The sequence below is a fragment of the Natrix helvetica genome, assembly GCF_964273705.1.
Source record: "Natrix helvetica genome assembly, chromosome: 5".
NCBI lineage: Eukaryota > Metazoa > Chordata > Lepidosauria > Squamata > Natricidae > Natrix > Natrix helvetica.
Window position 1 is genome coordinate 85,742,253 of NC_138551.1, and position 27,809 is coordinate 85,770,061.

The window sequence follows — 27,809 nt, forward strand, 5'->3', positions numbered from 1 at the left end:
GAAGCAGAAACATTCTCTTCGGATGCGAGCTTTAAAAAGCCACACACGAAGATCCTTGTTGCCTTCCATCAAAGAATGAAATGGAATATCTTCCCAGGCTAGCTTTAATCAGGTTAAAATTACTGCCCCAACTACAAAAGTTTGGGCGAATGAAAAGAAAATGGATGTGGATTAAGTTCCTTTGATTGAATCATTTTAGGCACTAAATTGAAGCGTTCTCCTGCATCGGGTTATATTTTGTTTTGCCTGCAATGCATATGTCCATAGTTGTGTATTCCTAGTTAGCAGAACAGCTGCTAAGTAAAGCTTGCAAAAGTCGTGATTTCCCCCCTGCTCTGATAAGCTCTGAAAAAGGCAGAAAAATCCAAGAATTCCCAAGGATGTGGGAGGATTTAGGGAAGAATATGCCTTTGCAGGAAGATGTTTTGGATTTAAAGAATCTTGTAGGCAACATTTGCTCATCCCTGCATTGGTCTCATCCTATTCATAAACATCATTAGAAGAGGCCAACACACCACTGAGAATTCCAGTGCCTGAGGGGCTGCCACAAAGAAGAGAGGGCCAAATTATTCTCCACAGCATCAGACGGCAGGGCAAGAAACAATGGTTGCAAACTAACCGAAGAGAGAAGCAACCTGGAATTAAAGAGAAACTTCCTACCAGTGAGGACAATTAACCAGTGGAACAGCTTTGCCTTCAGAAATCAGGGGTGCTCCATCACTGGAAGTTTTTACGAAGAGTCTAGACAGTCACTTATCTGAAATAGTAGAGATTCTCCTGCTTGAGCAGGGGGCTGGACTAGAAGACCTTCAAGGTCCCTTCCAGCTCATTCATTCTATTCTAATAAAGAAATACAAACATGATGTTACCTAGTTTTGGGTAATGAAATGTCTACAAGAAAACAACCATGCTCAGAAAGGACCCAGTAGTAGTAGTAGTAGTAGTAGTAGTAGTAGTAGTGATGATGATGATGATGACGATGATGATGATGATGTTTTAAAAACCGGGTTTGAGGCCAGATAGGCAGTCTCAGGGTATTATTTTAGCTTATTCACTGTTTTATATAATGACTGGTACCTGGGTCATTTTATATTGGTTTTCCATTAAATCCTAGCACACTGTTAATTTATTATCTACTGATAGCATCAATGAATGGAAGCAGCCATAAGCAGCACCACCACTCAAATTATGTTCTCTGGTTCTACATTTAATCTCAGTTCCATGGTTTGTTAATTTTGTAAGGTACCTTAAGCTTTAAAAATGGCATTCAAGGAATGAGGATGTGGCTAAGCATTCAGAGTCAGTGTGGGGTTTTCTCCTCCACCATCTGTTAAAATAAACCTGTCTGACAGAGGAAAAAAAAAACCCTCCAAAACCTAAAATTTTATATTGGGAAACACTGAGATAAACCTAGCAAACGACAAAATAATATTGGTGCAGAATGTGTCAGTGAGTTTCACGATATATATTTAAAGACTTTAGTTGGAGTTTTACATCATCTAATCTCTCACTTTTTTTAATGTGTACAGTGGACTGTGAGTCATAAATTACTTATTTATAAACATATTGTTTTGGATTCTCAGCTAGTTCTTCACAAATGTTCTGCACAAATATCTTGATGAGCAGGCAGCAGCTTCTGTAACTTTTGTCCTTTGGTCGAATTTCAATGGCAAAAGAACCACCGGTCCACTGGTTGGAAAGAAAAGAAATAAGGGAATACAAAATGTCAGCACAATCTGTTTCAAGCTATATGGTAATTATTGTGGCTTCACAGAAATAAATCATTCGGAGGCAATTTCTCTGAAAAATGACAGAAGCAGGGAAAAGCCCAGGAAAAACACTCATATTGAATACACTTTTTTTTAAAAAATTGAAGTGGACATGGGGTTTTAGCTGAACAGCCTTTGCCAGCACATGATCTGAACATCTGACAATCTGCATATCAGAAAGTCATTCCTTCGACAATGTATGGGGAAACTCTTTCCATGCATATTAAGAACATGAAAGGGAAAGCATCTTTAAGTGAAGGGATCATAAACCGAGATGGCTGGGCTTCTGTGTGTTCCAAAGAGATTTCAATGTGGGAAGTTTTATAGCTATGGTTTCCTCAATGTTTAATTCTGTAGCATTATAAAGCAACAGAACGTACATTTGGTTTCCAAGATACAGTTTCCAGAACGTTAATCATGCTGAATTGCCACAGCCTAATCAAAGTTGCATATATGATAAATCAGATTTTAAACCTCATGAACTTATGCTCTTGTAATTATTAGTGTTTAAAATGCCTACTTCTTTCTTAATAAAAAACAAGACATCTTGGTAGACGTCAAAACCAATACTGCAACCTAAATTGGGGTCTACATCTGTTTAGCATAGACATAATGGATAAATATCTTATTCTGGCTTACATTTAGCCAGGTTTAGTATCCCAACCAAATGATTGGCTGCTTCTGTCCTTAAATCTGTTTTGCAAAATGTAGCAAACTATGAGGTGCAAATTTATTCAGCATATTCAGGTTAATGTAAAAAACAGGAATTGTCAATCTTGCCAATCCAACACAAAAATACATACATTCATATTTCACTCCAAATTAAGATAACTTACCTTCAGCTGGTAGTGGATTACAGGTCCCACAAGGAGGTAGCTGAAAAATATATTTCATTCAGAATTTTTACTTAATTCAGAACTGCCTATAAATCAATATCAAATATTTTATAATAAATATTTTAAAAAATCAAATTTTGATAGTTTGGGAAATATCTTTTTTGCCTGCATATAAGCTGGAAGAAGCTGGCTGGAGAGGGAAAATGTCTCTAAAACTTAACTTTTATGTCTGAAAAATTGGGATGTGTTTATTATACTGTGACTTTTCTTCTGCTTCCGTTTCCAATGTTAGTGAGAAAAATGGGTATTAAGATTATTGCAAGCCAATTCTAAGTAAAATCAATTAAACATTATTTTGTATTTCTGCTAACAAAGTTCCTTAGATTATTTTTTTGAAACAGAGGAACAAGATGAAACTAAATGAACAGAATTAGCATAGTCAGCCTGCAGAAAAAATCAGAGGCAACTAAATGGTAAACAGCCCAGAGTCACTTGGTTGAGTTGGACAGGTACAGAAACTGAATGAATAAATACAATAAATTAATAAATTAAACTGACTTAAAAGGAGTTTGTGGGGGAAAGAAAACTTCACAGCAAAGTATACTTTTACCTGTTGTGCCCTCGCTTAACAAATGCCCTGTTTAGCAAACATCTGAAGTTATGACTCCCCTACCGTGTTTCCCCGAAAATACGACATGTCCTGCTAATAAGCCCAGGCCTGGTTTTTGCGGTGAGTGTAAATATATGCCCTCCCCTGAAAATAAGCCTTAGTGAAAGGGTTCCGTGGTAAGTACAGGAGGAAGCCCTTCCCTTCCCAGGTCACCTCAGCGTTTCTCAGCTCCTTAATTGGATCAGTTGAGCCGATCCGGCTGCCATTCAAAAAAACAGCTCATTTGCGGGTGCTGCTCATGCCGTGGCCTCCAGCAAGATTGGCTGCTTTTGCCATCGATTACGGCCACAAAAGCAGCAGGCGGCCAAGTGATGCACCCCATGCGCCTTGAAACGGCCTTCCGAAGGGTACTGTAGCAGCAGTTATCCACATTTTTTAAAATCATTATTTCGTCCCGACCCACGTGGCCCAGTGAGCCACGTGGATCGGGACAAAATAAAGGTAAAAAAAATTGTGGATAGCTGCTGCTACAGTACCCTTCGGAAGGCCGGCTTGAGTCTCCTGCTGCAAAAGTGGCTGCGCCCGAGACTGCTTTTGGGAGAGGAGGCAAAGGGGAAGCAATCAGCTTCATCTCGCCCTTGCCCTCAGCCCCCCCCCCCCCCTTTGGCTGAGCTCAAAAGTTGAACTTGCGAGAATTTTTTTTACAGGGTGCTTCCCTGGACAAAACAGCGAGAAACACGATGGAGCTGCAAGTCTCGGGTAGGACGCGGGTCTCGCAGCCCAACTCCTCCCACCCTGCCCCAATGCTACTTCCAGGCTGCTTCCCTTCCCCACCATCTCTTTAGCAAGAGGGGTGGCATGTGGGGTGGGGGAGAAGTGAGAGGCGTGGAGCGAGACGTGGCTTCTCTTGTCTCTTCTCCCACCCTTGCCGGGCATGGCAGGCTTCCTCTGCAGCTTCCAAGCCGGGGCAGAGAGGAGGCAAAACGCTCACCCATGAGGATGAATCAGACGCTTCACTGGAGAAACTGCCCCACACCAACCCAGGCTTCCTAAATCTCTCACTCCCCAGATTGTCCCCCTCGCAAAGAAAGCCCAACCCGACGCAGGGCGGTGACAGGACACGTCAGAGCAGTGCTGGCCAGCCGCTCAGCCAGCGCAAAGAACAGGGAGGGGAGGCGATGGGGGAGACAGGACATGCAGTCCCATGTTTGCTGTCTCCTGCATCCCCAAAATAATAAGACACCCTCCCTCCCGATAATAAGACCAAAGCTATATTTCGTGGGTCAAAACAAAATAAGACCTTGTCTTATTTTGAGGGAACACGGTAACTTTATGATTGGTCCTTGCACTTACAACTCTCAGTGTCCTCGTGGGTGCATGACCGAAATTTCGGCACTTTGCAATTGGTGGGCATTTACAACTGGCACAAAGTCCATGACCATGCAATTACCATGGCCGTGCTTTGCAGTCAGATTCTGACAAGCAATCTCAATTGCAAGCTGTGGTCACGTGATGTCTCACTTAAGGATCGTGGGTTGACTTGCTTAATGACCAAATGGGAATGGATGTTATAGATCTATCACAGTCACATGACCTTTCGCTTGGCGATGGGGCTACTGGTTCCAATTGTGGTGATTAAGTAAGGATTATTTGTAAAGTGGATTCGTAAGATACATCCTAGATTCTCATGGGGCTAAATTTCACAACCAATACTGTAAGGCAGTGATGGCACAGAAACGTCATCGCGCATCCATGCGCTCATCAGGGCTGTGCTCTGGAAAAGCCAAACTTCTGGGTTCTAGTGTGCATGCGTGCCCAATGATCAGCTGGCCGGCGCACATGGACAGGCTGGTTTTTGGCACTGCCACGTGTGTGAAGGGATTGCACTCTGGAAAAGCTGAACTTCTGGATTCTGGCATGCATGCATGTCCAATGATCAGCTGGCCGGCACACATGCATACACCAGTTTTTGGCACTGCTGCATGCGTGGAGGACACCTGATCATCATGCGCGCATGCGTGCCAGAAACCCGGAAGACAACAGGCAAGGCCGTGCATGCTGGGTGACATGGCTTCGTGTGCCCCTTTGGGCACGCATGCCATAGGTTCACCATCATGGCTATAAGGGTTAGAACAGTGTTTCTCAATCTTGGTGACTTTAAGTCCCGTGGACTTCAACTCCCAGAATTCCCCAGCCAGCTATGCTGGCTGGGGGATTCTGGGAGTTGAAGTCCACAGGACTTAAAGTCGCCAAGATTGAGAAACACTGGGTTAGAAGGTAAGGCTATCTATATTGACTAATCACTAATATTGACTAATAAAGGTAGCTTCTCTTCAGTATCAGAAAGGGTGATCCCAACAATGGTAAGTGGGAGAAATGCTACTGCCTTCATGCCTATATTGTGAGCTTTCTCCAGCCATTGTAGAGTCTCTGGGAGCAAAATGTTGCTGTAACTACTAGACCTTGGATCTGATCTGGTATTTTCCTTTCTTAGTTTCCCCAGAATGCAAACAGTATTTCCCGGTAGATGTCCCAAGACATGAAGGAAACAAATGTTTATCAGAACTGCTTACCGCTGTCACAATGGCTGCGGCGGCATTTTGACTGCAACAGAAAGGACTATCCTTCAAAGTTGCATTTGTGCTGGAAAACAAACAAAAAAGTAAGTAAATAAATAACCAGGTATTTCTCCAATGCACTTAAATAACATATCTTGAAACATACTTTTAGAACAAGACATGTTTAGGGAATAAAATAGGACATAAATTCCGTAAGATATTAAAGCATTAACTTTGTACACAGGTTAACACATTCATTTAATTCATCTCTCCAAGGCACTTCTGGGAAAAAAAACAACAGTGTAAACAACTTACCAACAAATCTCTCCTGCATCTGTTTTTTTAATTATTAGCGCCCTCCAGTGGTTATGAGTGCTTTTAATGGTATCAATTGCAAAGTCCTGGGATTTAAAAGGGGAAACAAATTCAGTCTCTTCTCAGCAGCCTGATATAATAATATGCTGTGATTACCACAACATACATAGATACATACATACATTTTATTTACCATATTGTTACACTGCACCATAAGGTTTTGGACTGAAACACTAAGAAGTGTAGTGAAGCACCTCTATTTTTCAGACAATAAGACGCGCCTAGAGGTCTTACAGAGGACGTAAACAAGGGGGGGAAATAGTTTTTGACTTCCGCGGGTCCCGTTTTCGCCCTCCCCGGCCCCTAGAAGCACTTTGCAGGCTAAAAAAGCGCCCATTTTTGGTCCGGAAAGTGCTTCTGGGGGCTGGGAAGAGGAAAATTCAGATGCGCTGAGGGCTCCGGACGTCGAAAATGGGCCTATTTTTGGCAAAAACGGGCCCATTTCTGGCGAAAATGGGATGTGCGGAGCACTGCAGAGTGCTTCTGGGGACCGGGAAGGGTGAAAATGGGACACGCAGAGGGTTCAGGAGACAAAAAATAGGCCCGTATTCAGTCTATAAGATGCACTGAATTTTTCACCCACTTTTTTGGGGGGAAGTGCACCTTATACTCTGAAAAATACAGTAATTTGGAGGAGGGGGGGGGGAAAAGCTCTTTACATATTCTGTAGTTAAGAACAAAAACAGCCACAGATATACTTTCATGCACTTGTGGTATTGTTTGCATTAGCAAGAAAAGCGTAAGCAGCTTCAAACAGTGGCCAGCAGTAGACAGAATATATACATACCCTATCTTTAAATTCTCCATTGAATGCGAACTGGTTTTCTGGCTTCCCATCAGGGACTTTGTATCGTCTAAACCAGTCCACAGTTGCTTCCAGGTATCCAGGCTTAATTCTTCTGACATCATCAATATCTTAAATTTTTAAAAGGCATACATTCAGAACCTGCTCAAGTTTTACTCAAGTGTCCTAGCATATTTTACTCTTAATTTCCCCGGGAAACATCTCGCAGAAGAAATCATTCTGGCAAAAAAACAGCCTATATTCCATCAAGAATTGAACTGTACATCAACGGCATTAATTAAGGACATTTCAAATTTAAGAGTAAGAAGCCAAAAGGAAATCAGATGAATATAGTATTCAAAAATGAAGTTCAACTTTGCATGACAGCTATTTATATACAGGCAGCCCTCAACCTAGGACCACAATTTATGTTGCTAAGTGAGACATTGGTTAAATGAGGTTTGCGCCACTTAAAGGCTTTTCTTGCCACATCTGTTAAATGAATCACGGGAGTTCTTAAATTAGTAACACAGTTGTTAGGTGAATCTTGCCTCCTCATTGACTTTGCTCGTCAGAAAGTTACAAAAGGTGATCACATGACCCAGGGACACTGCAACGGTCATAAATGTGAGTCAGTTGTCAAGCATGTGAAGGTAAATCAGATGAGCATGGAGATGCTGCAAACAGCCGGTAAGTCTGAAAAATGGTTATAAATCATTTTTTTCAATACTGCTGTAACTTTGAACGGTCACTAAGTGAATTATTGTCGAGTACTACCTGTAATCCTTAACACAAAGAATATAACACCAGCCCAACTCTGTATCAGTTACGCACCAGAGGTGGTATTCAGCAGGTTCTGACCAGTTCTGGAGAATCGGTAGCGGAAATTTTGAGTAGTTTGGTGAACCGGTAAATACCACCTCTGACTGGCCCCGCCCTCATCTATTCTCTGCCTTCCAAGTCCCAACTGATTGGGAGGGAATGGGGATTTTGCAGTAACCTTCCCCTGGAATGTGGTGGGAATGGAGATTTTACAGTATCCTTCCCCCTGCCACGCCCACCAAGCCACGCCCACAGAACTGGTAGTAAAAAAAATTGAATCCCCTGAAGGAGATAAGTAATACAATCATGTTGTTAAATAGATTAATAACGAGACAATGACCGGTCGCAATGTGTGTTGACCGGTCGCAATGTGTGTTGACGGGGGGGCAGAGGTCGACCCTGAGGTCACTCACTTGTGGGGTGCCGCAGGGATCGGTCCTTTCGCCCCTCCTGTTCAACGCATATGTGAAGCCGCTGGGGGAGATCATCCGTGGTTTTGGGGTTGAATACCATCTGTACGCTGATGATACACAGCTGTACGTTTCAACCCCAAACCACCCCAGTGAGGCTGTCGAAGTGATGTCCCGGTGTTTGGAAGCCGTCGGGGTCTGGATGGGGGACAACAGACTCAAACTCAACCCCTCCAAGACTGAGTGGCTGTGGCTACCGGCGCCTCGGTTCAGCCAGCTGACTCCATCGCTGGCCATAGGGGGCGAACAATTGCCCCCTGTGGAACGGGCGCGCAATTTGGGCGTCCTCCTAGATGCCCGGCTGTCAATGGATGACCATGTGGCAGCCGTGGCAAGGGGGGCGTTCCACCAGGTTCGCCTGGTGCGCCAATTGCGCCCCCTCCTGGACCGGGATGCCCTACGCACGGTCACTCATGCACTGGTGACGTCTCGCCTCGACTACTGCAATGCTCTCTACATGGGGCTTCCCTTGGGACGCGCCCGAAGACTGCAGCTAGTCCAGAACGCAGCCGCGCGGGCAGTCATGGGGAGTACCAGGTACTCCCATGTAACACCGCTCCTGCGCGAGCTGCACTGGCTGCCTGTGGTCTTTCGGGTGCGTTTCAAGGTTTTGACCACCATCTTTAAAGCGCAATGCCAGCGGGCGACGCCAAGGAGTAGGGCCTTCTCTGTGATGGGCCCAACCCTCTGGAATGACCTCCCCCCCAACATTAGAACCACCACCGACTTCCGCTCCTTCCGGCAGAAACTAAAGACTCACCTGTTCCGACTGGCTGGCCTGGCATAATTTCAACGCCTATCTCCTGGCATTTATATTTTTACTGGTTTTTAAGGGGATTATTTTGTAGGATTATTATTCTGGTTTTTAAGGGGATTATTCGGTAGACTTAATTTTATTGAGTATTGGGATTTTAATGTCTGTATATTTTAATTATTTATTAGCAATACAGTCCTGCACATCTTTTATCCTCCTCTTATCCATCTATTGTATATTTGTATATATATATTGTCCATTTAGTAATTTTATTGTTTTTAATTTTGTTCTTTGACATGGACTGTACACCGCCCCGAGTCCCTTTCGGGAGAGGGGGCGGTCTATAAGCGCTAATAAATTGAATTGAAATTAATTGAAAGACTGACATATACAGGAATTGAATAATTTAGAATATTTTGTTTTAAAATGAAGGATAAGGATAATAATGAATCTATGTATATTTGATAGATGATTGGTGATATTATGCATAATTCTAAGTAGTATATTATAAAGATATCTTGTTGATAGTTTAATAAGGAAGTAAGGAAAGATTAGTACATGTATGAAGTGAATATTTAGAATACTCTGTTTAAAAATGAAGGAATAACATTTGTGCTTGAATGTATGATGTACAAGGGCAACAATGAACATAAGCATGCTTGATGGATGATTGGCGGGACTATGCATAATCGAAAGTAGTGATATATAAACATAAACAGTTGGAAAATTCTTTCACACTGTAAAAATAATCAGAATGAGATAAGTGATTACACAAAGGTATATTGTTATTAAATAGACAATTAAGGATGCAAGGGAATTAGGTTCGCTGAAAAGAAAGAAATATTAACTGTAACTGAATATATGATGTACAATGAAAGTGAGGTACTTAGTTAGATTTGACGGAAATTTTGTGATTGTATATGTAATTGAAAACATGGATGCACCAAACGACATGCTGTATGTAATGGTTGAGAGTTTTATATGTTATGTGTTGTTGGTCTTTTATGTTTAAAAATAAAATTTTAAATTTTAAAAAAATTGAATCCCACCACTGTTGCACACTTTCCATATGTGGAATTTCAAAACTGGAAAACATAAGGGCACAAACATGTCGGAAATCTCACTTCAAAGCCACTTACTATTCATATTAGCAGCTTCAGGATCATTCACATTGATTGCAATGATCTTCCAGTCCGTTTCACCCTCATCAATCAATGCCAGCGTGCCCAGAACTTTCACCTGAATTATGTCACCTCGGTTGCACACCTGTTAGAATAAATTTACTCGTTAGGTAGGATTCAAATTCGCACAGCTGGTTTTACTAAGCCAGAACAGGTGAAATAACAATATTTCCTCTTCTGCCTGACTGCTCAGCAACATGAACCTTGCGGAAAGAATTCCAGTGTTCATATTTCACTAAATCAGCAGCTTATTCAGAGGCTGATTTTGGGCAACAATTTCTATAGGCAAGCTTTTCTCAGGTGAAGAGGAGACTATTTTCATCTAGGATAGGTACTTTTCATTGTGCATTACATTCTTCCAAGGAATGCCTTCACAATAATATCTTCAAACCAATACCATATAAGCATAATGTCTGGGCACCTCCTGGATTTGCTTTCCACATAGTATTTAAATATCCAGGCTATGCATAGAAATGGGCATGTCTGCATTCCATAACATTTTAGCTTTAATGCTGCAGCTGCACCAAAAATACATAATGCTGGCCTGAACAATAAAATAAATGATTGATTTAATTGTTAATTTTAATCCAATTTTTAAAATGTTATTGTTCATATTAATTGGGTTTGTTTTTGGATACTCTATCTAATTTCTTTTTAACTTTTGTAATACGTGTTTTTTTTAATGTTGTACGCTGCCCTGAGTCCTTTGGGAGAAGGGCTGCATATAAATCCAATAAACAAACAACAAACAAAGAAACAATGCTGTATTGAAAGATTAGCCCTTTCTGCATCTGATAGGCTCTCTATCAACTTCTAAAACAGCGATTCCTAGAATGCAATAATTTGGATATACCCTGCAGGGCGATGGAACTGCTTGTAACTGCTTGTCTGTGAGCTACAAATCCAGTTTGATTGCAGCTTCAAAACATTGTGTAAAACAATAAAATTTGGTGTTGTGTCAATCAAGATTTGCATAATCAAGATTTAGAGTGATGGGATGCCCCCTGGCCCTTCCCTTACCCCCAGGATACGCGGGGGGGCACTGCCAGGCAGCAACTCACACAGGTCCAGCCGCAAGCAGAAGTTTCCCTCCCCAAGCAAGAGCACTTTTTTCTGCTCCCCACCGGGGGAGTAATCACATTATTTGAGATGAGAAAAGGGATACAATTGGATCAAACAGTTTTAAGAACCACTGAATTAATGGGACACTGGATGGATAAGCCCTTATTATTTTAAAGTATCCCTGCCATTTTGAAATATAATCTTTCCCCACCCCTCACCCCCGGTACAATCTGTTCTGAAATGTCAAAATTGCATTGAGCTAATATGCTTCCTATCATAAACTTTAAAATTCTTTAAACGTTTTCTGTATACAGGTAATCCTCAAGTTATGATGGCAATCGGGACCGTAATTTTTTAATCACTAAGCAATGTACAGGTAGTCTTCAACTTACAACAGTTTATTGCAACAGTGACCGTGACTGAAAAAAGTGACTTATGACCATTTTTCACACTTACGGCCATTGTCGCTTCCCCAGGTTACCGTGATTTATATTTGGATGCCCGACTACTGACTCACATTTATAATGCTTGCAGCATCCAGGGGTCATGTGATTACCTTTTGCAACCTTCTGACAGGCAAAGTCAGCTGGGAAGCTGGATTCATTTAACGATCATCTTACTAATTTAACACATGCAGTGATTCACTTAACAAATGTGGCGAAAGTCATATAACGGAACAGAACTCACTTAACAGTGGGGCGTGCAAGCACAGGATGGGGGCGCATACACGGGTGCTGCACACGCTTTGGGCACTTGGTCCGGAAAAGGTTAGCCACCCCTGCTCTAAGCTGTTTAGCTTAGAGTCAGCCTATTGCCCCCAACAATCTGGGTCCTCGTTTTACCCACCTCGGAAGGATGGAAGGCTGAGTCAACCTTGAGCTTGGTGAGATTTGAACTGCCAAATTGCAGGCAGCCGGCAGTCAGTAGACGTAGCCTGCAATATGGCATTGTAACCACTGTGCCACCGCAGCTCATAATCCCTGAAGTCCCTATTGCCCTCATTAAGTGAGGAGCCAAGGATTGCCACCTGTTAAAAGAGCACTCCTGCCATTTTTTGCTGGCTTCCAACAACCAAAGTCAATGGGGAGCTTGGCAGAAAGTTGCAAGTTCCAGGTGGTTTGTATACAGAATAGCTGGCAGGCAAGTGGTTACTGCCAGGTGGAAAAAAGCAAGGGGGGGGGGGATTGCCTGCTACTGGGGATGGGGAGAGTGTGTGAGTAGCTGGGAAGACACAAGGAGAGACGCTGGGATAATGTGTGGATGGGTGAGACTTATCTGAGCAACTTGCAACTTTCCCTGCTGCCTTCCCCAATGACTTTGCTGGCAAACTGGCAGGGAAGGTCATTTATTATTGATCATGTAATCACGGGACGCTGCAATCATCCCAAGTGTGAGCCGATTGCCGTGTGTCCAGATTGTGATCGCAGAGTTGCTGGGACAGCTGGAACTTCAAGGATAGGTTGTGGCAATCATTTGTCCAGTGCCATAACTTCAAATGGTTGTTGAACAAGTGGCTGTTAACCAAAACTCCTCTACGTGTAAAAATTAGCCACTACTGCTTTTGCATATTGACAGTGACAGCTAGATGAACAGCCTGACTGCAAATATCTTCATAGTAACTTACTGGTAACATTGCAAAGATGGTTAGCAAACCCCAAATTTCCACCTGAAAAGGTTTTAGTTACCTTGTCTCCAATTTCACAAACGTCGATTGGATCATTGTCTCCACAACAGTTGGTATTTTTGTCTTTATGCATTGGATCTTCCCACGTCTGCAAAATAAATAGTTTCCTTTAAGTACCTGCTGCTCACAGGGCTGCTCAATTAAAATTTAAAACGGTAACAGTACTAAAACATTTTGCTCTTTATGCATTCTATAAAGGAATTCAAAACTGTTCTTTGTCCATTGACAACCATACAAGAACTGGGTAGCTGGTAGTTTGTGATGTCTTTGCTAGAAGAGCAAGAAAACAAGGGATTTGTATCCTTTCAAAGATATAATGCAGGGGTGTCAAACTCAATTTCACTGAGGGCCGCATCAGGGTTGTGTTTGACCTCGGGGCCCAGGTGGGCGTGGCCAGCTTGACATCACACGTGTCGGGGCACCTGTGGCCTGAGCACTCTGCCAGGGAAAACGGCCTCTCGAGCTCCGTTTTCAGCTGGGATGGCCTCTTGCAACCCTCTGCCAGTAAAAATGGAGCTTGGGGGGGGGGTCGTGTTTTTGCTGGCAGAGGCACCGTGGGTTGGTCCTTCGCTATTTCCTGGCCGGCCCCATGGGCTAGATCTAAACATCCCGCGGGCCGGATCTGGTTCCCGGGTTTTGAGCTTGACACCCCTAATATAATGGATCCCCCACAAAAGGGTCCCGGATTCAAAGTTCTGATTTCACCCCCCCCCCCCAGTGACATGACCACATTTTGAGCACTCAGCAACTGGCCTGCATTTACGACCATTTGCAGTGCCGTGATGATATACTGTGATTTATGACCATTTTGCCAGACACAGGTGCATAGTGAACAAGTTCAAGTTTCTTGACAGGATAAAACAAGCATTGTTTATGAACATACAAAGTGCAAAACAACTTGATACAGAGTCCACGGCAGTTCACATGAAATCAGAGCTACTTCAATGTAAAGAGGTTATCTCACATCCCGTGTGATTGCAGGGGCAATGCTTGCTAACAGGAAGTTATAGTTCAGGTCTGCTTTAATAGAAATTGACCTAACTTCCTTCCGGTTGAGAAACAGTGTTATGAAAATCTGGCAAAGACAGCTATAGAACACATTGTATTTCATATAACAGCACATGCTATCTGGAGCACCAGGGATACCAGCTTGGGAAATACAAGGGATATCAGGGGGAAAAATCCTTAATGAGATGAACACAAAGCACGTTATGTGCCACTTTCTATGGAAAAGCAAACATATGATCAAGACAGCTTTGAAATCTAAGAATAAAGAGTAAAGATTAAGAGTAAAATAAACTCACAAAGCCAACAAGTCAAAAGGAAAAGGAAAACCTCATCATCTTTTCCCATAAATTACAGAAGAACAGAAAGATCAGTCAGAAGGAAAATTGACAGAAAAGACAATAATAAAATACTCCATCTTAAAGTGTATTGGGTTACTAGATTTTGGATACAATGGAAACAAAATCTATCCACATCATTAGTCTCTGTGCACGCATAAGTTAATGCTTAAAATACCTGAAATTTACAGGCGTAAAATCCCAGATGTTCTGCCCTGATGGACACCCTTTTCCCTTTATCAGACTGTTAAATTGTATTTTAATAATAATAAATCCATTAATTGGATTAAAGTACATTGATCCAATTCATTTAATATGCTTTAATCCAACTCATTTAATGGATTTATTATTATTAAAATACAACTATCCTATAGCAATAAATGTTAAACGTTTGATATGGTTTCCATGGACAAATTTAAAAGACAGCATCGATTGAAATAAATATTAAACCAAAATTGATTCATGGAGCATCCCTATCATTACTATCAACATTGGTTTAGTTCGTTCAATCTATGCTGGCTTTATGAGATCTCTTTGTGATTTTAAGCCTTCTTATGCTTTAATAAAACAGTTCTTTCTTTTGTAACGCAGGCAGCTTGCTTGTTTACAACCTAAGGTGTTTTCTTCTTCCTCCAGAGAGTTTGCCCACAGTTGTCTATGCAGTGGTACAAAGTTCCCCTTCATTAGTGTTGTTTGTTACTGGAATTCATAAAAAAGATACGGTAATATTAGAGTACCTGTGGAATAGCGCCGTAGTTCCAGATATATCCCTTATGGGGAAATACATTAGCAACGTAGCGTAGCTTTCCTTTCTTCACATCTTGTTTAATTGGATTGAGAGGATCCTTAGTTGCAATCTAAAACAGAATATACTTACTTTAGTACTCAGATTTAAAATAAACAAATGTAACTTTTTGGGCAGATGTTTTTTTTCTGACCCCCCCCCCCCCCACCAACACACACACATTCCGAGCCACAGATAAGTTACCAGATTTATTTACAGACCGAACAGGTCCTTGGCAGCAATCCAACACAAATAAGCCTTCATAACAACTCGGCACTGATAACCACTGGCAGCAATCCAGCCTGCCACGCTCACAAGACTGTTCTCCCACATTAGTTCATGCGTTGACTTCTGCAAAAGGGGCGTGTGCACAAGCAGTCCTTTTATAGTCTGGAGAGGAGCCTAATTAACATCAGCTGAGTGCCATTACCTCCTGTAACTGCGCAATTGCTCCTGACGCCTAATAGCGCGCCGGTAACGAGCATCCAACAACTCACTGCTGATGTCTGACTCACTGTCCTTTGTCTCCTCCCCACTGCTCCAAGGCATGACATCAGGAGCACCCTCCCTTTGGCTTTCACCACTGCTCCATGCCTCAGGCGCCTCCTGGTAGCCGACCAGCCTCTCTGATCCGTGCTCGGAGTCAGAACCCTGTCCAGGGTCCTCCACATCCTCCAGAGCTGACTCATAGGGACCTTCGCTGTCGGAGTCTGGTGGCAGTTCCAATGGCTCCTGCCGGGCCACAACAGTTTTACTTAATATTTCCAGTGATAACTATCCTGATTAATAGTAACCAATAACACACCCACACCTACACCCACACAAAAACAGAGTGTGTCTCATTAGAAAAGGTTCCATTTAAGTATACCTTGGACTTCCGCTTTAAAACACTTACTATTATTTATTTATTTATTTATTTCTTAGATTTTTAGACCGCCCCTCTCCCAAAAAGGGACTCGGGGCGGTGTACAGTCAATACAATAAAACCAGTCATAAAATTAAATACATTTAAGCTACATTTAAGATACATTTGGAGGGGAGATAGGCTGTACTAAGAAATAAATAATTCTAATCCTAAAAACATCACAATTAAAACCCCAAACCCTAAAATAAAATAAATCCCTGGGAGGTAAAACTAAGAAAGTGCCAGGCCAGCTGATTGAAACAGGTGAGTCTTTAACTTTTGCCGGAAGGAACGGAGGTCGGTGGTAGTTCGAATGTCTGGGGGGAGGTCATTCCAGAGGGTTGGGCCCATCACAGAGAAGGATCTACTCCTAGGTGTCGCCCGCTGGCATTGCCTAGCAGACGGCACCAGGAGGAGCCCCTCCCTGTGTGAGCGGATAGGTCGCAGGGACGTATGTGGAAGGATGCGATCCTGCAGATAACTAGGTCCTCTGCCATGGAGCGCTTTAAAGATGGTGATCAATACCTTGAAACGCACCCGAAAGGCCACAGGTAGCCAGTGCAGCTCGCGCAGGAGAGGTGTTACGTGGGAGTAACGTGTACTTCCCATAATAACCCGCGCGGCTGCGTTCTGAACTAGCTGCAGTCTCCGGATGCGTCCCAAGGGAAGCCCCATGTAGAGGGCATTGCAGTAGTCCAGGCGAGACGTCACCAGCGCATGAGTGACCGTGCGCAGGGCACTCCGGTCCAGTAGGGGGCGCAATTGGCGCACCAGGCGAACCTGGTGGAACGCCCCCCTTGCCACGGCTGCCACATGGTCCTCCATTGACAGCCGGGCATCAAGGAGGACGCCCAAATTGCGCGCCCGCTCCACAGGGGACAGTTGTTCGCCCCCTATGGCCAGCGATGGGGTCAGCTGGCTGAACCGAGGTGCCAGTACCCACAGCCACTCAGTCTTGGAGGGGTTGAGTTTGAGTCTGTTGTCCCCCATCCAGACCCTGACGGCTTCCAAACACCGGGACATCACTACTAGATTATATACTATTAACAACAGGCAATTTGAAATTTAATAAAGTTAGTCCTCGGCTTATGACCAAAACTGACCCCAACATTTCTGTTGCTAAGCAAGACAGTTGTTACCTGAGTTTTGTTACCCCACTTTACGACCTTTCTAGCCGCAGTTGTTACGTGAAACACAGCAGCTGTTAAGTTAGTAACATAGTTGTTAAAACAGAATCTGCCTTCCCCATTTGACATTGCTTGTCGGAAGGTTGCCAAAAGGGATCACATGACCCAGGGACACTGCAGCCGTCATAAATATGAGTCAGTTGCCAAGTGTCTGAATTTTGATCACCTGACCGTGGGTGCAATGGTCGTAAGTATGAAAAGCGGTCGTAAGTACTGTTTTCAGTGTCATCGTTACTTCGAAAGGTGACTAAATGAATGGTTGTAAGTCGAGGACTACCTCTAAAGCAGGGGCTGGGGAATCCTGGGAGTTGAAGTCCACAAGTCTTAAAGTCTTAAAGTTCCCAAGTTTGGACACCCCTGCTCTAAAGTAAACTAGTTTTTATGAAGTAATTAATGAAGCCATCGACTACAGCACTCAAGTTGAATTACCTCCATCTTAGCATTGGTCCATCGAGGTATTTCCACAACCATGTTGAAGATGTGCTGAAAAGAACATAAATTCAGCAAAGTACATATAAAATATAACCCAGAGAAATGTGTTGTCAGTCGTCTTTCCTGAATTGTCATCCAGCAACTATCCTTCCATGGAGCTCCAAATGTTTCCATTCCCATGAATATTATAACTATTATTTTTTCTCCTTCCTGCCCACAAATTTTGCCCAGAGTGTAGCTATTATCCAAATGTTAAACTGGCCCTATTATAACTTTCAATTGGGAGGAGATGCTTGTTTTTCCTTACCTAGGGAATGGGAAGAAACCCTTGACTTTTCAGAAAAAGATGTAGAAAAAATTTATCTTCTCTTTTGCTTTATTAATTAAGGGCTCTCTGGATATTCAGACACAAAATTTTATTGACACCGAAGCAGCGGTGAGAACCTCAAAATCTTCCCATTTGCTAATGCAGCAGCAAATATCTTTCATACACTAGAGAAGGTAATAATACATTATTGGAATACAGAATATATATGGGCTATGCACATCTGGTGCCACTTCCTACTTACCAGTTTATTCTTGCATTATTCACTGCCCATTAAAAGGATTTAAGCAGTCCTGAACCCTAATCCTGGTTTTCCATAAGCTTAAGGACAAGAGGGCAGATCAGCTTATTTTAACACAACCAGCTTAGGTAACTAATTTTTTTTCCCTTCAAAGATTAAGTTATTTAAAAGACCTTTTAACTGTCTAGGTCTGTCCATTTATGACAGAAGCTCAATCCTTGCTGTTAAGCAACTGCTGGACAGAAATGCTTCAAAAAAAAAAAAAAAACATTGAGAAAAAAATCACCATCGAATTCTGCAAGTTAGGAAAGAGAAGCAATTTTAGCAAAATTTCAGAAGAAACAAAAGGTTTTGAACGTTTGTTTACACAAAATTTCAGATCATGTTTACTTGGTTCGGTGAAGCAATATTCATTTGGAATATAATGATGGAAACAATCCTGGTAGGAATAAATTTTAAATGTCTCCAATAACAGAGTGAATGATGCTTTATAATCCGATTAAGTTTATCACGACAATGTGAATATTGGAAAGTGCTGGAGACTAAAGAGCATAATATTTTGCTCTAGGTAGAACTTTGAATTGTGCTTCCTATTTCTCCATTTTACCTAACTCTGACTTGCAATTTTAAAAAAAAAGCTCTTATAAGCTACATTGGGAGTAAAGGTAAAGTTTCCCCTCGGACATATGTGTCCGAGGGGAAACTTTACCTTTACTCCCAATGCAGCTTATGTGCTAGTCATTCCCGACTCTAGAGGGCGGTGCTCATCTCCGTTTCAAAGCCGAAGAGTCAGGGCTGTCTGAAGACGTTTCCGTGGTCATGTGGCAGGCATGACTAAACGCTGAAGGCGCATGGAACGCTGTTACCTTCCCACCAAACGTGGTCCCTACTTTTCTATTTGCATTTTTACATGCTTTCGAACTGCTAGGTTGGCAGAAGCTGGGACAAGTAACGGGAGCTCACTCCATTACGAGGCACTAGGGATTTGAACCACCGAACTGCCGACCTTTCTGATCAACACGTTCAGCGTCTTAGCCACTGAGCCACTGTGTCCCGGATTGGAGTTATGACCTTGCAATTTTAACTTTAAAGCTGGCTATTCTTGTTTATCCTCAGAACTCATCTTTGATTTAAGCCGCTGTCAGTGCATGCAGATTCTCAGTCTTTCAAACACTTGCCTTCTTTCCTCATATCTGTTTTTCTATGTATTTTATTAGTTTAACTGGCAATGTGGCAATAAGAAGGTCATTTGAGACATTTACGTTTTTGAAATGTACCCATAAATCCTGATTATCTCAACTGCTTGTCCATGAAGTATTGCTGCCTAACCTGGCAGCCAAGTGTTCATAGTGTTCTGTCCTAGGCTTCCCAAGAGCAGAAAGCAAACGCCTTGTCCCGAGAAAAAAACCCTTTTATTAATTGACTGTGAATTCTGCTCATTCACATCCAGCAAAGTCTTTCAAGGGAGGATTTACAGTCACAGACCTTCTCTGGCTTGGAGAGCTGACAAGCCGATATCTGCAAAACCTGACAAGGAGCCCCAGAGAGTCAGGAACCAATTAAGCAAACTATTTGTCTCCTGCAAATTCCACTCTCTTTTTGCTCCTCTTTTATTTCCTCTGGGAGGGGTCATTCGTCGTCCACCTGTGGCCTTACTCCCAAGTCTACCCTTAATCCTTAGCTGTTCCTTTCGTCCGGCAATTCTGCGCATGCACACATTGGGAACAGGCTCCAGCTGTTCATCTGGCTCACTGATGTCTGCCTCTGAAGGCAGCCGATAACTGGCATACGGCTCTGGCCTCCTCTCTGCCTCTGACACAGAGCCCTCATCAGAGCCTTCCCCAGACTCCAGGACTGGCCCATGTTCCTCCCCAACCTACTCACTGTCTGAATCTGCTGCCAGCTCCACAGGCCGCTGGCGGGCCATACCATGTAATAACTTTTCTTGTTCTATCTGAAGCCCAAGTATTTTATTTAACTTGACACTTTCACTGAACCAGTAAAACATAATGTCTGGGGCTTATTTGCTGATTTCCTATAGCAGCTGGAATAAAAGATATGTAAAATTCCAACGAAGCATAAATCAGGCCTGTAGCTAGACTAGATGTCTGACACAGCAGCATTTTAAGCCAGCCAGGGACACTATTTAATCATGCTGGGGAGGTGAAAGAAATTAAGGTTTGTTCCTCCCACCCACCCACCCAAAGCTCTCCTAGCTACAAACTTGAAACCAGTCCACTCCAAACTAAATGTTCTTAGTCTAATGGACAAAGTCATTATATTCAAGCACCAGGGTGGATACAAATCGATGCTTTTTTTTTAAAAAAATGATTTTTTAAAAAATTTAAATCAGATTTTTTTTATTGTTATCAAATTTATTTCAATAAAATGTTTTTGGAGTACAAATCTATCTAAAGATAGTTTTTTTATTTATTGTACATTAATTAATTAATAACCTTTGAAAGGTCAGTAAATGAACTGTTGTATGTTGAGGACTACCTCTACGGCCGTTGCCTTGTATGGCAAGTACAGAGATTAGATTGTGATTAAAAGAGACACAATACAAGCAATTTGTTTCCTTTAAGACGGGGTGCCAAACTCGTGGCCCTGATGCGTCACGTGCTGGTCACGCCCACCCGTTTCAGCAATGGGGAAAAAAGTCATGTGATGACAATGTGACGCCGCGAGTTTGATACCCCTGCTTTACGATGAATTAATTACCTATCCAGCACATAATCATATAGTTTAGAGGAACAGGTGAAAGGAGAAAAGAAAGCATGTATATTACCTTGTCAGCATCTGCATATATTGGAATGTCATGGAAAGGAGAGATGTACTGTCCTTGATCATTTTCTGGAAACGAAAGAAGATGCCTACGATTATTATTAAATAAACTCAACACTAAACACAAAAGAACCTTAATAGGACATTTATGACAAGAAACAATTTCTGTTTTATCAGTAGGATAGAGAGCAGTGGTGGGATTCAAATAATTTAACAACTGGTTCTCTGCCCTAATGACCAGCTGGATAGATGGGGCTTGGTGGTCATGTGACCGTGTGGGTGTGGCCAACTCAATGTCACTCACATCAATGGGCGCTTCGCCTTAGCTGTTACAATGTAATAAGGATTAACCGGAGAGGCGGTTTCTGTAAGCAGGGCAATAAAACTTAAGCTAGAAACAACACCAGAATGTTTCCTTCCTGCCTTCCTTACAGGATTAGCCCTGTAAAGTGGGAAAAAACAATAGGAGATTTCTTCTAACAACCGGTTCTCTGAACTGCTTAGCGAACTGGCTGAATCCCACCACTGATAGGGAGATGTGTCCAGCGATGGGTTTCACTTATTTTTACCATCAATTCGCACACCTCCCGCACATGCACCTGGCCTCAAAAAAGTGGCTAAATAAGACGGCATAGCACCAGGGTGGGTGGGCAGGCCCACCCGTGATCTCAGTTACTGGTTTGCTTGAACCAGTCTGAATACCACCTCTGGATGGGTCCTCTCCCCTCCTCCTCGGTAATCTGCCCCAGATTGGTAAAATCTCATTTGGAGGATTCTGCACATCTGCAGAAAGAAGGCAAAAGAGGAGACGATGCCAAGACTCAATTACAGACACAATGGATTTGAGTCAATAAAATGAGCATCTCTAGGAATACAAATTTAAAGACTTGATAGTCTCTGCAGTTAGTTTGCATTCCAATTAAGTCAAAACAGAAGTCTTACACAGAATTCCCATGTGCTTCGTCTCAAATTATTCACTTGTAATAAGAAGAAAGTGGCACTTATGATCAAGTCTGTAAAAATCCTTAAGGATATCCTTAACTTTTGTCTGTGAGATGTTCTGTTCAAATGACTCCCAGTGATCAAGTTGATTTAAATTCTCCTAATCAATATCTATACATTAAACCTATGGAATTTAATGCAACCTTGAAATGACACAGAACCTGGGAAAACTCTTTCCATTTATATATGTGTAGACACAGAACAGTAAAAGTAAACAAACTTCCTCATGTCTCCTTTCAGCTAATCACTATTCTGCCCACTCAACAAATTTCTGATTTAATGGAGAAGATGAAAGAATTAGTGACATACTCATAGTTACATTTAACCACAAATTACAACATGAAGTTTTTGTAAGTTACAGCAGGGGTATCTAACTGGTGGCCTGCGGGCTGGAAGCGTCACACACAGGTATTTGATGTCACGTGACACCGCAAGTTTGGTACCCGTGGGTTAGAGCAGTGGTGAAATTCAAAATTTTTCCCTTCTGATTCGGTGGGCATGGCTTGGTGGGCATGGCTTGGTGGGGGTCATGTGACTGGGTGGGTGTGTCAATATTCTTTTTACTTTTTAAAGCATTTTTTAATGCTTTAAAAAGCATCTCCCAAACCGGTAGTTTAAAAATGCTAAAAAAAGTTTTTTAAAAAGTTAAAAAAACTTTTTTAAAGCATTTTTTAACCTACCGGTTCTCTGACAATCAGCTGTGCCACGCGATTGTTGAAACTTTTTTTTTAACTTTTTAAAGCATTTTTTTTACTACCTGTTCGGGCGAACAAGCAGCATTTTTACTACCGGTTTGGCCGAACCGGCGTAAACCGGTAGCATTTCACCCCTGGGTTAGAGCATGAGTTTGTATCAACATGAAGGCCCCGGTTGCATCTACATTGACAGCAATAGCTGGGTGGTAGAGAACCCGTAGATGCAAAAGGCAATTGTGGGATTCAAATTAGTCAACAAATGCTAACTCTGGATAGAAAAATATCATAACCTAAATATAATCCATGCGTTATATTTTAATGCAGTAATTACTATAAAATAGCTAGTAACCTGGCACAAATCCTACAGGACATCATGATCAGCTGAGATTCAACAGCAACTCTCCCTTTAAATCTGTCTAAACAGATTGGAAAAAAAAAACTTCACACCCTTCCCATATGGTACGTAAGTATTGAGGCAACTGGGGAGATGAATATCTATCCTGATCCAATGGTGGTCACTCTGTACGAAGGAAAAATACATAGGTTCCTTGCCCCTTTTATCAACATTAAAAATAGCCACATCTTTGTTCATACAGGCTTGCATGGTTTTGTGCAGGCCTTGATGTGCACATATTATCACCTCTCCTGTTTCATTGGTTGTCAATTTGCTTCCGTGTGTAATTCAAGATGCTGGTTGTCACTTTCAAAGTCCTTCATGGCTTGGGACCAGGTTATCTGAGGGACGGCCTCTTGCCGGTGATATCTACGCAGGGGAGACAAGGAATGTTGAGAGTCCCATCCCCTAGCAGGCTATACCTGGTGGGACCCAGAGGAAGGGCCTTCTCCGTGGTGGCTTCCTCTCTCTGGAACATTATTCCTCCAGAGATTAGAATGGCCCCCCACTCTAAAGCTCTGAAGATCTGGTTCTGCCAGCGAGCCTGGGGAACCCAGAGCGGGATTGAGTCCATTAAATGGCTTGTGTAATGTGTTGTCGCCGGGGTGGGGTTATTTTATTAATATATTATTTAATTATTTTCTTCTATGAGTTTTATTTTTTATATATGATGCTTTTATATTGCTGTTAGTCGCCTTGAGATGCCATGTGCGAATAGGGGGCAATTTAAAATTTCTAAATAAATAAATAGTACAAGTGGCTTGACCGTGTTCCCTTCTTCAAAGACTTATTGGAATAGGCCTCATTTCAGCAATCTGCTTAAAGAAACAAAAATTCAACCCAGAACTCAGTAGACTAAGTTCCTTTCCATGGGGATCACATTGATTAGTCTCAGAACAAGTTATTTGGAAATTTATACCTCAGTATAAAGAGCCAGACTTGGGTGTCATGCAGGAAATATAACACTTTTTACACAAAACTACAATCCTGCCTGGTGCTGAGACCATATAGTGTTTTCAAACCATATCTTTATAAACCATTACATACCCACAAGTTACTATTAAATTTTTATCATGTATGGGGAGGGAAGGAGAGAGAGGGAGGGAGGGAGGGGGAGAGTGAGAGTGAGAGAGATTAAGAGGGCATCACATGGCCCGGCTCGATTTTACAACCTTTGTGCTGCAATTGTTAACCAAATCACCACAGTCACTAAATGAGGCATCCCACGACTGTAAACTTGCAACCTTCTCTGCTGGATTCCCCATTGACATTTTATGTCAGAAGCCAGCTGCTGGGAAGATGGAAAATGTCAATCATGTGTCTCCAGGTTGCTACAAGCGTGTGAGTTGGTTGCCAAGTGCCCAAATCACAAGCATGGGACTCTGGGGACATTGCGATGGTTGTGTGAGGACCACTTGTAAGTCACTTAAGATGTCTGGTACTCCTGTGTGACTTTTTTATTTTGGTAGTAATTTTCCAGCTGTTTGCCGATAGTCATTCGAAATGGCAATTCCTATTATGGAATTCGCCTATCATACCACGCCAACTGCTGCTGGTAACCTTTGGATAATCTCACCAGATATTTCCTGTATGGTGAACACGGAAATTCTTGTGGTCGATCATTGATAAGAAGAAAATTGCCTTAAAGGATTACAGTACAGAAGGCAGTTTTAATTTTACAGCTAGTACAGTCAGACTTTAAACTCAACTTCTGTTTGTAGAATGACAGCAGGAAATGGGTGACTATAAAAATCACCTGTCAACTAGAAGGAAACTAGAAAGAATGCCTTTAAAAACTACAAGAAATGCAATAGTCAAGCCATTATACTATAGATACCTGGATCAACTTATATTTTTCTTTTCCTCTCAAACTGAGCAGTCTCTGGTGACTTCATAGATGCCCCCAAATAGTTTCTTGGCAGTAATATAGCAGTATTTGGTTGGTGCCTCCTTCCAGGGTGCTTTTTAAAAACTTTCCTAAATATAGATTCCATTCACCCCAATCTCTATTCCATGGACCCTTTCCAACTGAATCACAGGTGATTCATTTTATCACACAAGTCAAACAAAGGGAGGGGGATCTGTCCTAAGGCCTACAGATGATACAGGAATTACTCTGCTGTAATCCTTTACAGTGCTGGCCAAATTAAAAACCCATAGTTGAGCAACACAGTTTAGCAAGATTTTAAAAAAATCACTTGAGGATGTGGGGATGCCAGTTTTAGAAAAGTGTCACCCAGATCATTCGTGTGCTATTTCAAATCTTGCTAAATCGTGTTGCTTAACCTTGGCTTTTTGCTCTTGGGATCAAATGTAAAGAACATTACAATGGAATATTTTACTGGAGAGTTAAATTTTCTGGTTTGAACCAAACAGAAAGATCGAGTTGTTAGCTGCCAAACAGTAAATGCTCTATTATTTGGACAACAGCAATTTATAAATTTAGAATACAGTTGCTGCATTAGATCATTTTCTATTCGTTGATCTATCTGGTTTAAAGAGACCTTTTTTGAAGCTTATAAACTCTCTCTATATCCCCCACCCCAATTTAGAATCTGCAAACACAGCCAATTGACTTAACCCAGGGAGGTTACAAATAGTTTGCATAACCCAAAATCACCATTTCACAACATATTTTTCATGCAAGCATTATACCAGTACTTCACTGAAGTGATTTCTCCTTTGCTATACCCAAAATTCCCTCCAGTGATTACACGCAAAATAATTTTGTAATCCCATCTCCTATTGCTAAATGGTCAAGTTTCATTTTACCTCTAGGTAATTTTTCAAAATAGCCAGATGCCTACCCTGTTTTAATTCTTTTTACTAATTGAAAGCACTGCAGTACAAATACATTGTGTAATACCATCTTGGAATTTAAGCCCATCATAAAACAACATTCTTCAAAATGAAAAAAGTCTTCTGCAGTCACGACATAAGCCTAAGTCTGAAAATCAGGCTTCTTAGATGTTTCATCTTTTCTATCCTGCTCTACAGAGTGGATAGTTGGTCTCTGATAGAAAACCACTTGAAGAAACTAGAAGCATTCAAAATGTGGATTTACAGGTGGCTGTTACATATAAGCTGGGTTGACAAAATCACAAATGAGGAGAAAGCAAAGGGAAATCATCAAAGCAAAAGTTAGAATATTTTGGACATGTGATGCAACACCCAGAAAAATTCGGCATCCTTCACTTAATCCTCCAGGGAAAGATTGAAGGCAAATGAGGTCCAAGCAGAAGAAGAACATCATGGCTTCAAAATCTAAGGGACTGGTTTGGACAAAACTCAGCAACATTTTTTCATGTGGTGTTGACAAAAATAGGATTGCCAACATGATCCCCAATGTCCGATGATGGATATGGCACAAAAAGATGATAAAACAATCTACAATGCCTAAACAAGCAAGCACAGAAGGTAGCTGCTTTTAGCCAACTGGCTGATCTCAAAAAGCTAATCAGGATCAGACTTGGTTGGGAGATAATCAGGCTTGCTGGCTAGCTTGAACAGTAAAGGGCAAACCAATTCTGTAATGCTGAGAAGAAGACAAGAAATAAGTGGGGAGTGGAACTTGTTTCAAAAGAGACTATGTTTTTGGACACCATTTATGAAATCTCTTTGCATGAATAGTAATAGAGGTCACTGACATTTTTTTGAATCTCAAGAGCCAATTTTCAAATAGTCATTTAAGTGAACAGAGAGAGAGAGAAAAGACTGATAGCCTTAAAAATTTAAAGAACTGAAAGTAACGTTGCAATTGCAACACATATACGGTCCAAAGACATAACTCCAATTTCCTCCCCTTCACTTTCTCCCCAGCAGCCTCTTCTGGTCCTAGAAAACATACATCGTTCTGATTTTTCCCATACTTGTATTGGTTTCTCCTCTTAAATAAATCATATTAGTAGGACACACAGGCATATGAAAGAAAACTTCCACCCAGCCCCATCTATGCTTCGGATACATTAACAAAATGGTCCTTGGAGGGAAGATTTCTATCATTCTTCTTTTCAAAAGGAAGAAGTCGAATTCACGAGATAAATATACATAATGCCCAAACCCACCAGGTATGGGTTTGAGATGCTTGCTTGAGCAAGGGGTGGTGGTGGTGGACTGGAAGGCCTCCAAGGTGCCTTCCAGCTCTATTCTAACTCTAAAATATTGAGGTAGGAACGCCTTCCCCATCCATACTCCCTACTTAAAAAGCTGCAACTAAGCTCCAATGGACTGAAACTTGGCTTATTTCCGAGGACGCGTATTTTGTGATGACCCAGAAACTTTATTTTTCAGAAGGCACACCCAGGTTTACTCAGCTTCTTGGAAAGACGCTCCCGGGGACCCGACAGGTTAAAGGACCGTTGCAGCCGTCCCAGAGGAAAGCGAAACGTTAGTTACACTTATCTCCCGCTGGAAGCCAGGTTCACGCCCTTAATAGCCGCGGGCGCCACGCAAACGGAGCCCTAATGATGCCTTATCTCATTGAGCAGCATGCATTCATTGCCCGTGCCAAAGGACGGCTGGCAGTGGAAGGATCCCCCGCAAGGCTGGCTGAACCCCAATTACGCGCCCCGCCAGCCGGCTCCGGGGAAAGGAGCGGCTCTCCCGTCCTCCCGGCCAAGGACTCACTGAAGAAGAGCCTGTAGTCGAGGCTGTTGAGGGCGCCCCGCTCCTCCACTCGGTAAGCAGCCATGGTGCTCAGACGAGACCGGCTCCTGAAATGAGCCACAAGGGAAAGGCAAACGCACCGCGCAGCCGCTCACGGCGGCCCCTGATTTGCCCCACCTGGCTCTTCCCCCTTTTCGGTGAGCCCGCC

General features: G+C 42.3%; 1 protein-coding gene across 1 annotated transcript; it reads right to left on the reverse strand.

Moving 5' to 3' along the window:
* Positions 1–1,450: 1,450 nt before the first annotated feature.
* PPA1 (inorganic pyrophosphatase 1) lies at positions 1,451–27,809 on the reverse strand. Its single transcript, XM_081954417.1, has 11 exons — positions 27,623–27,809; positions 20,910–20,974; positions 17,553–17,606; positions 14,986–15,105; positions 12,907–12,993; positions 10,118–10,244; positions 6,936–7,063; positions 6,089–6,174; positions 5,789–5,858; positions 2,606–2,645; positions 1,451–1,689 (listed from the first exon to the last, which is right to left on the reverse strand). The coding sequence occupies exons 1-11, from the start codon at positions 27,684–27,686 to the stop codon at positions 1,664–1,666; spliced, it is 867 nt and encodes a 288-aa protein (XP_081810543.1). The 5' UTR covers positions 27,687–27,809; the 3' UTR covers positions 1,451–1,663.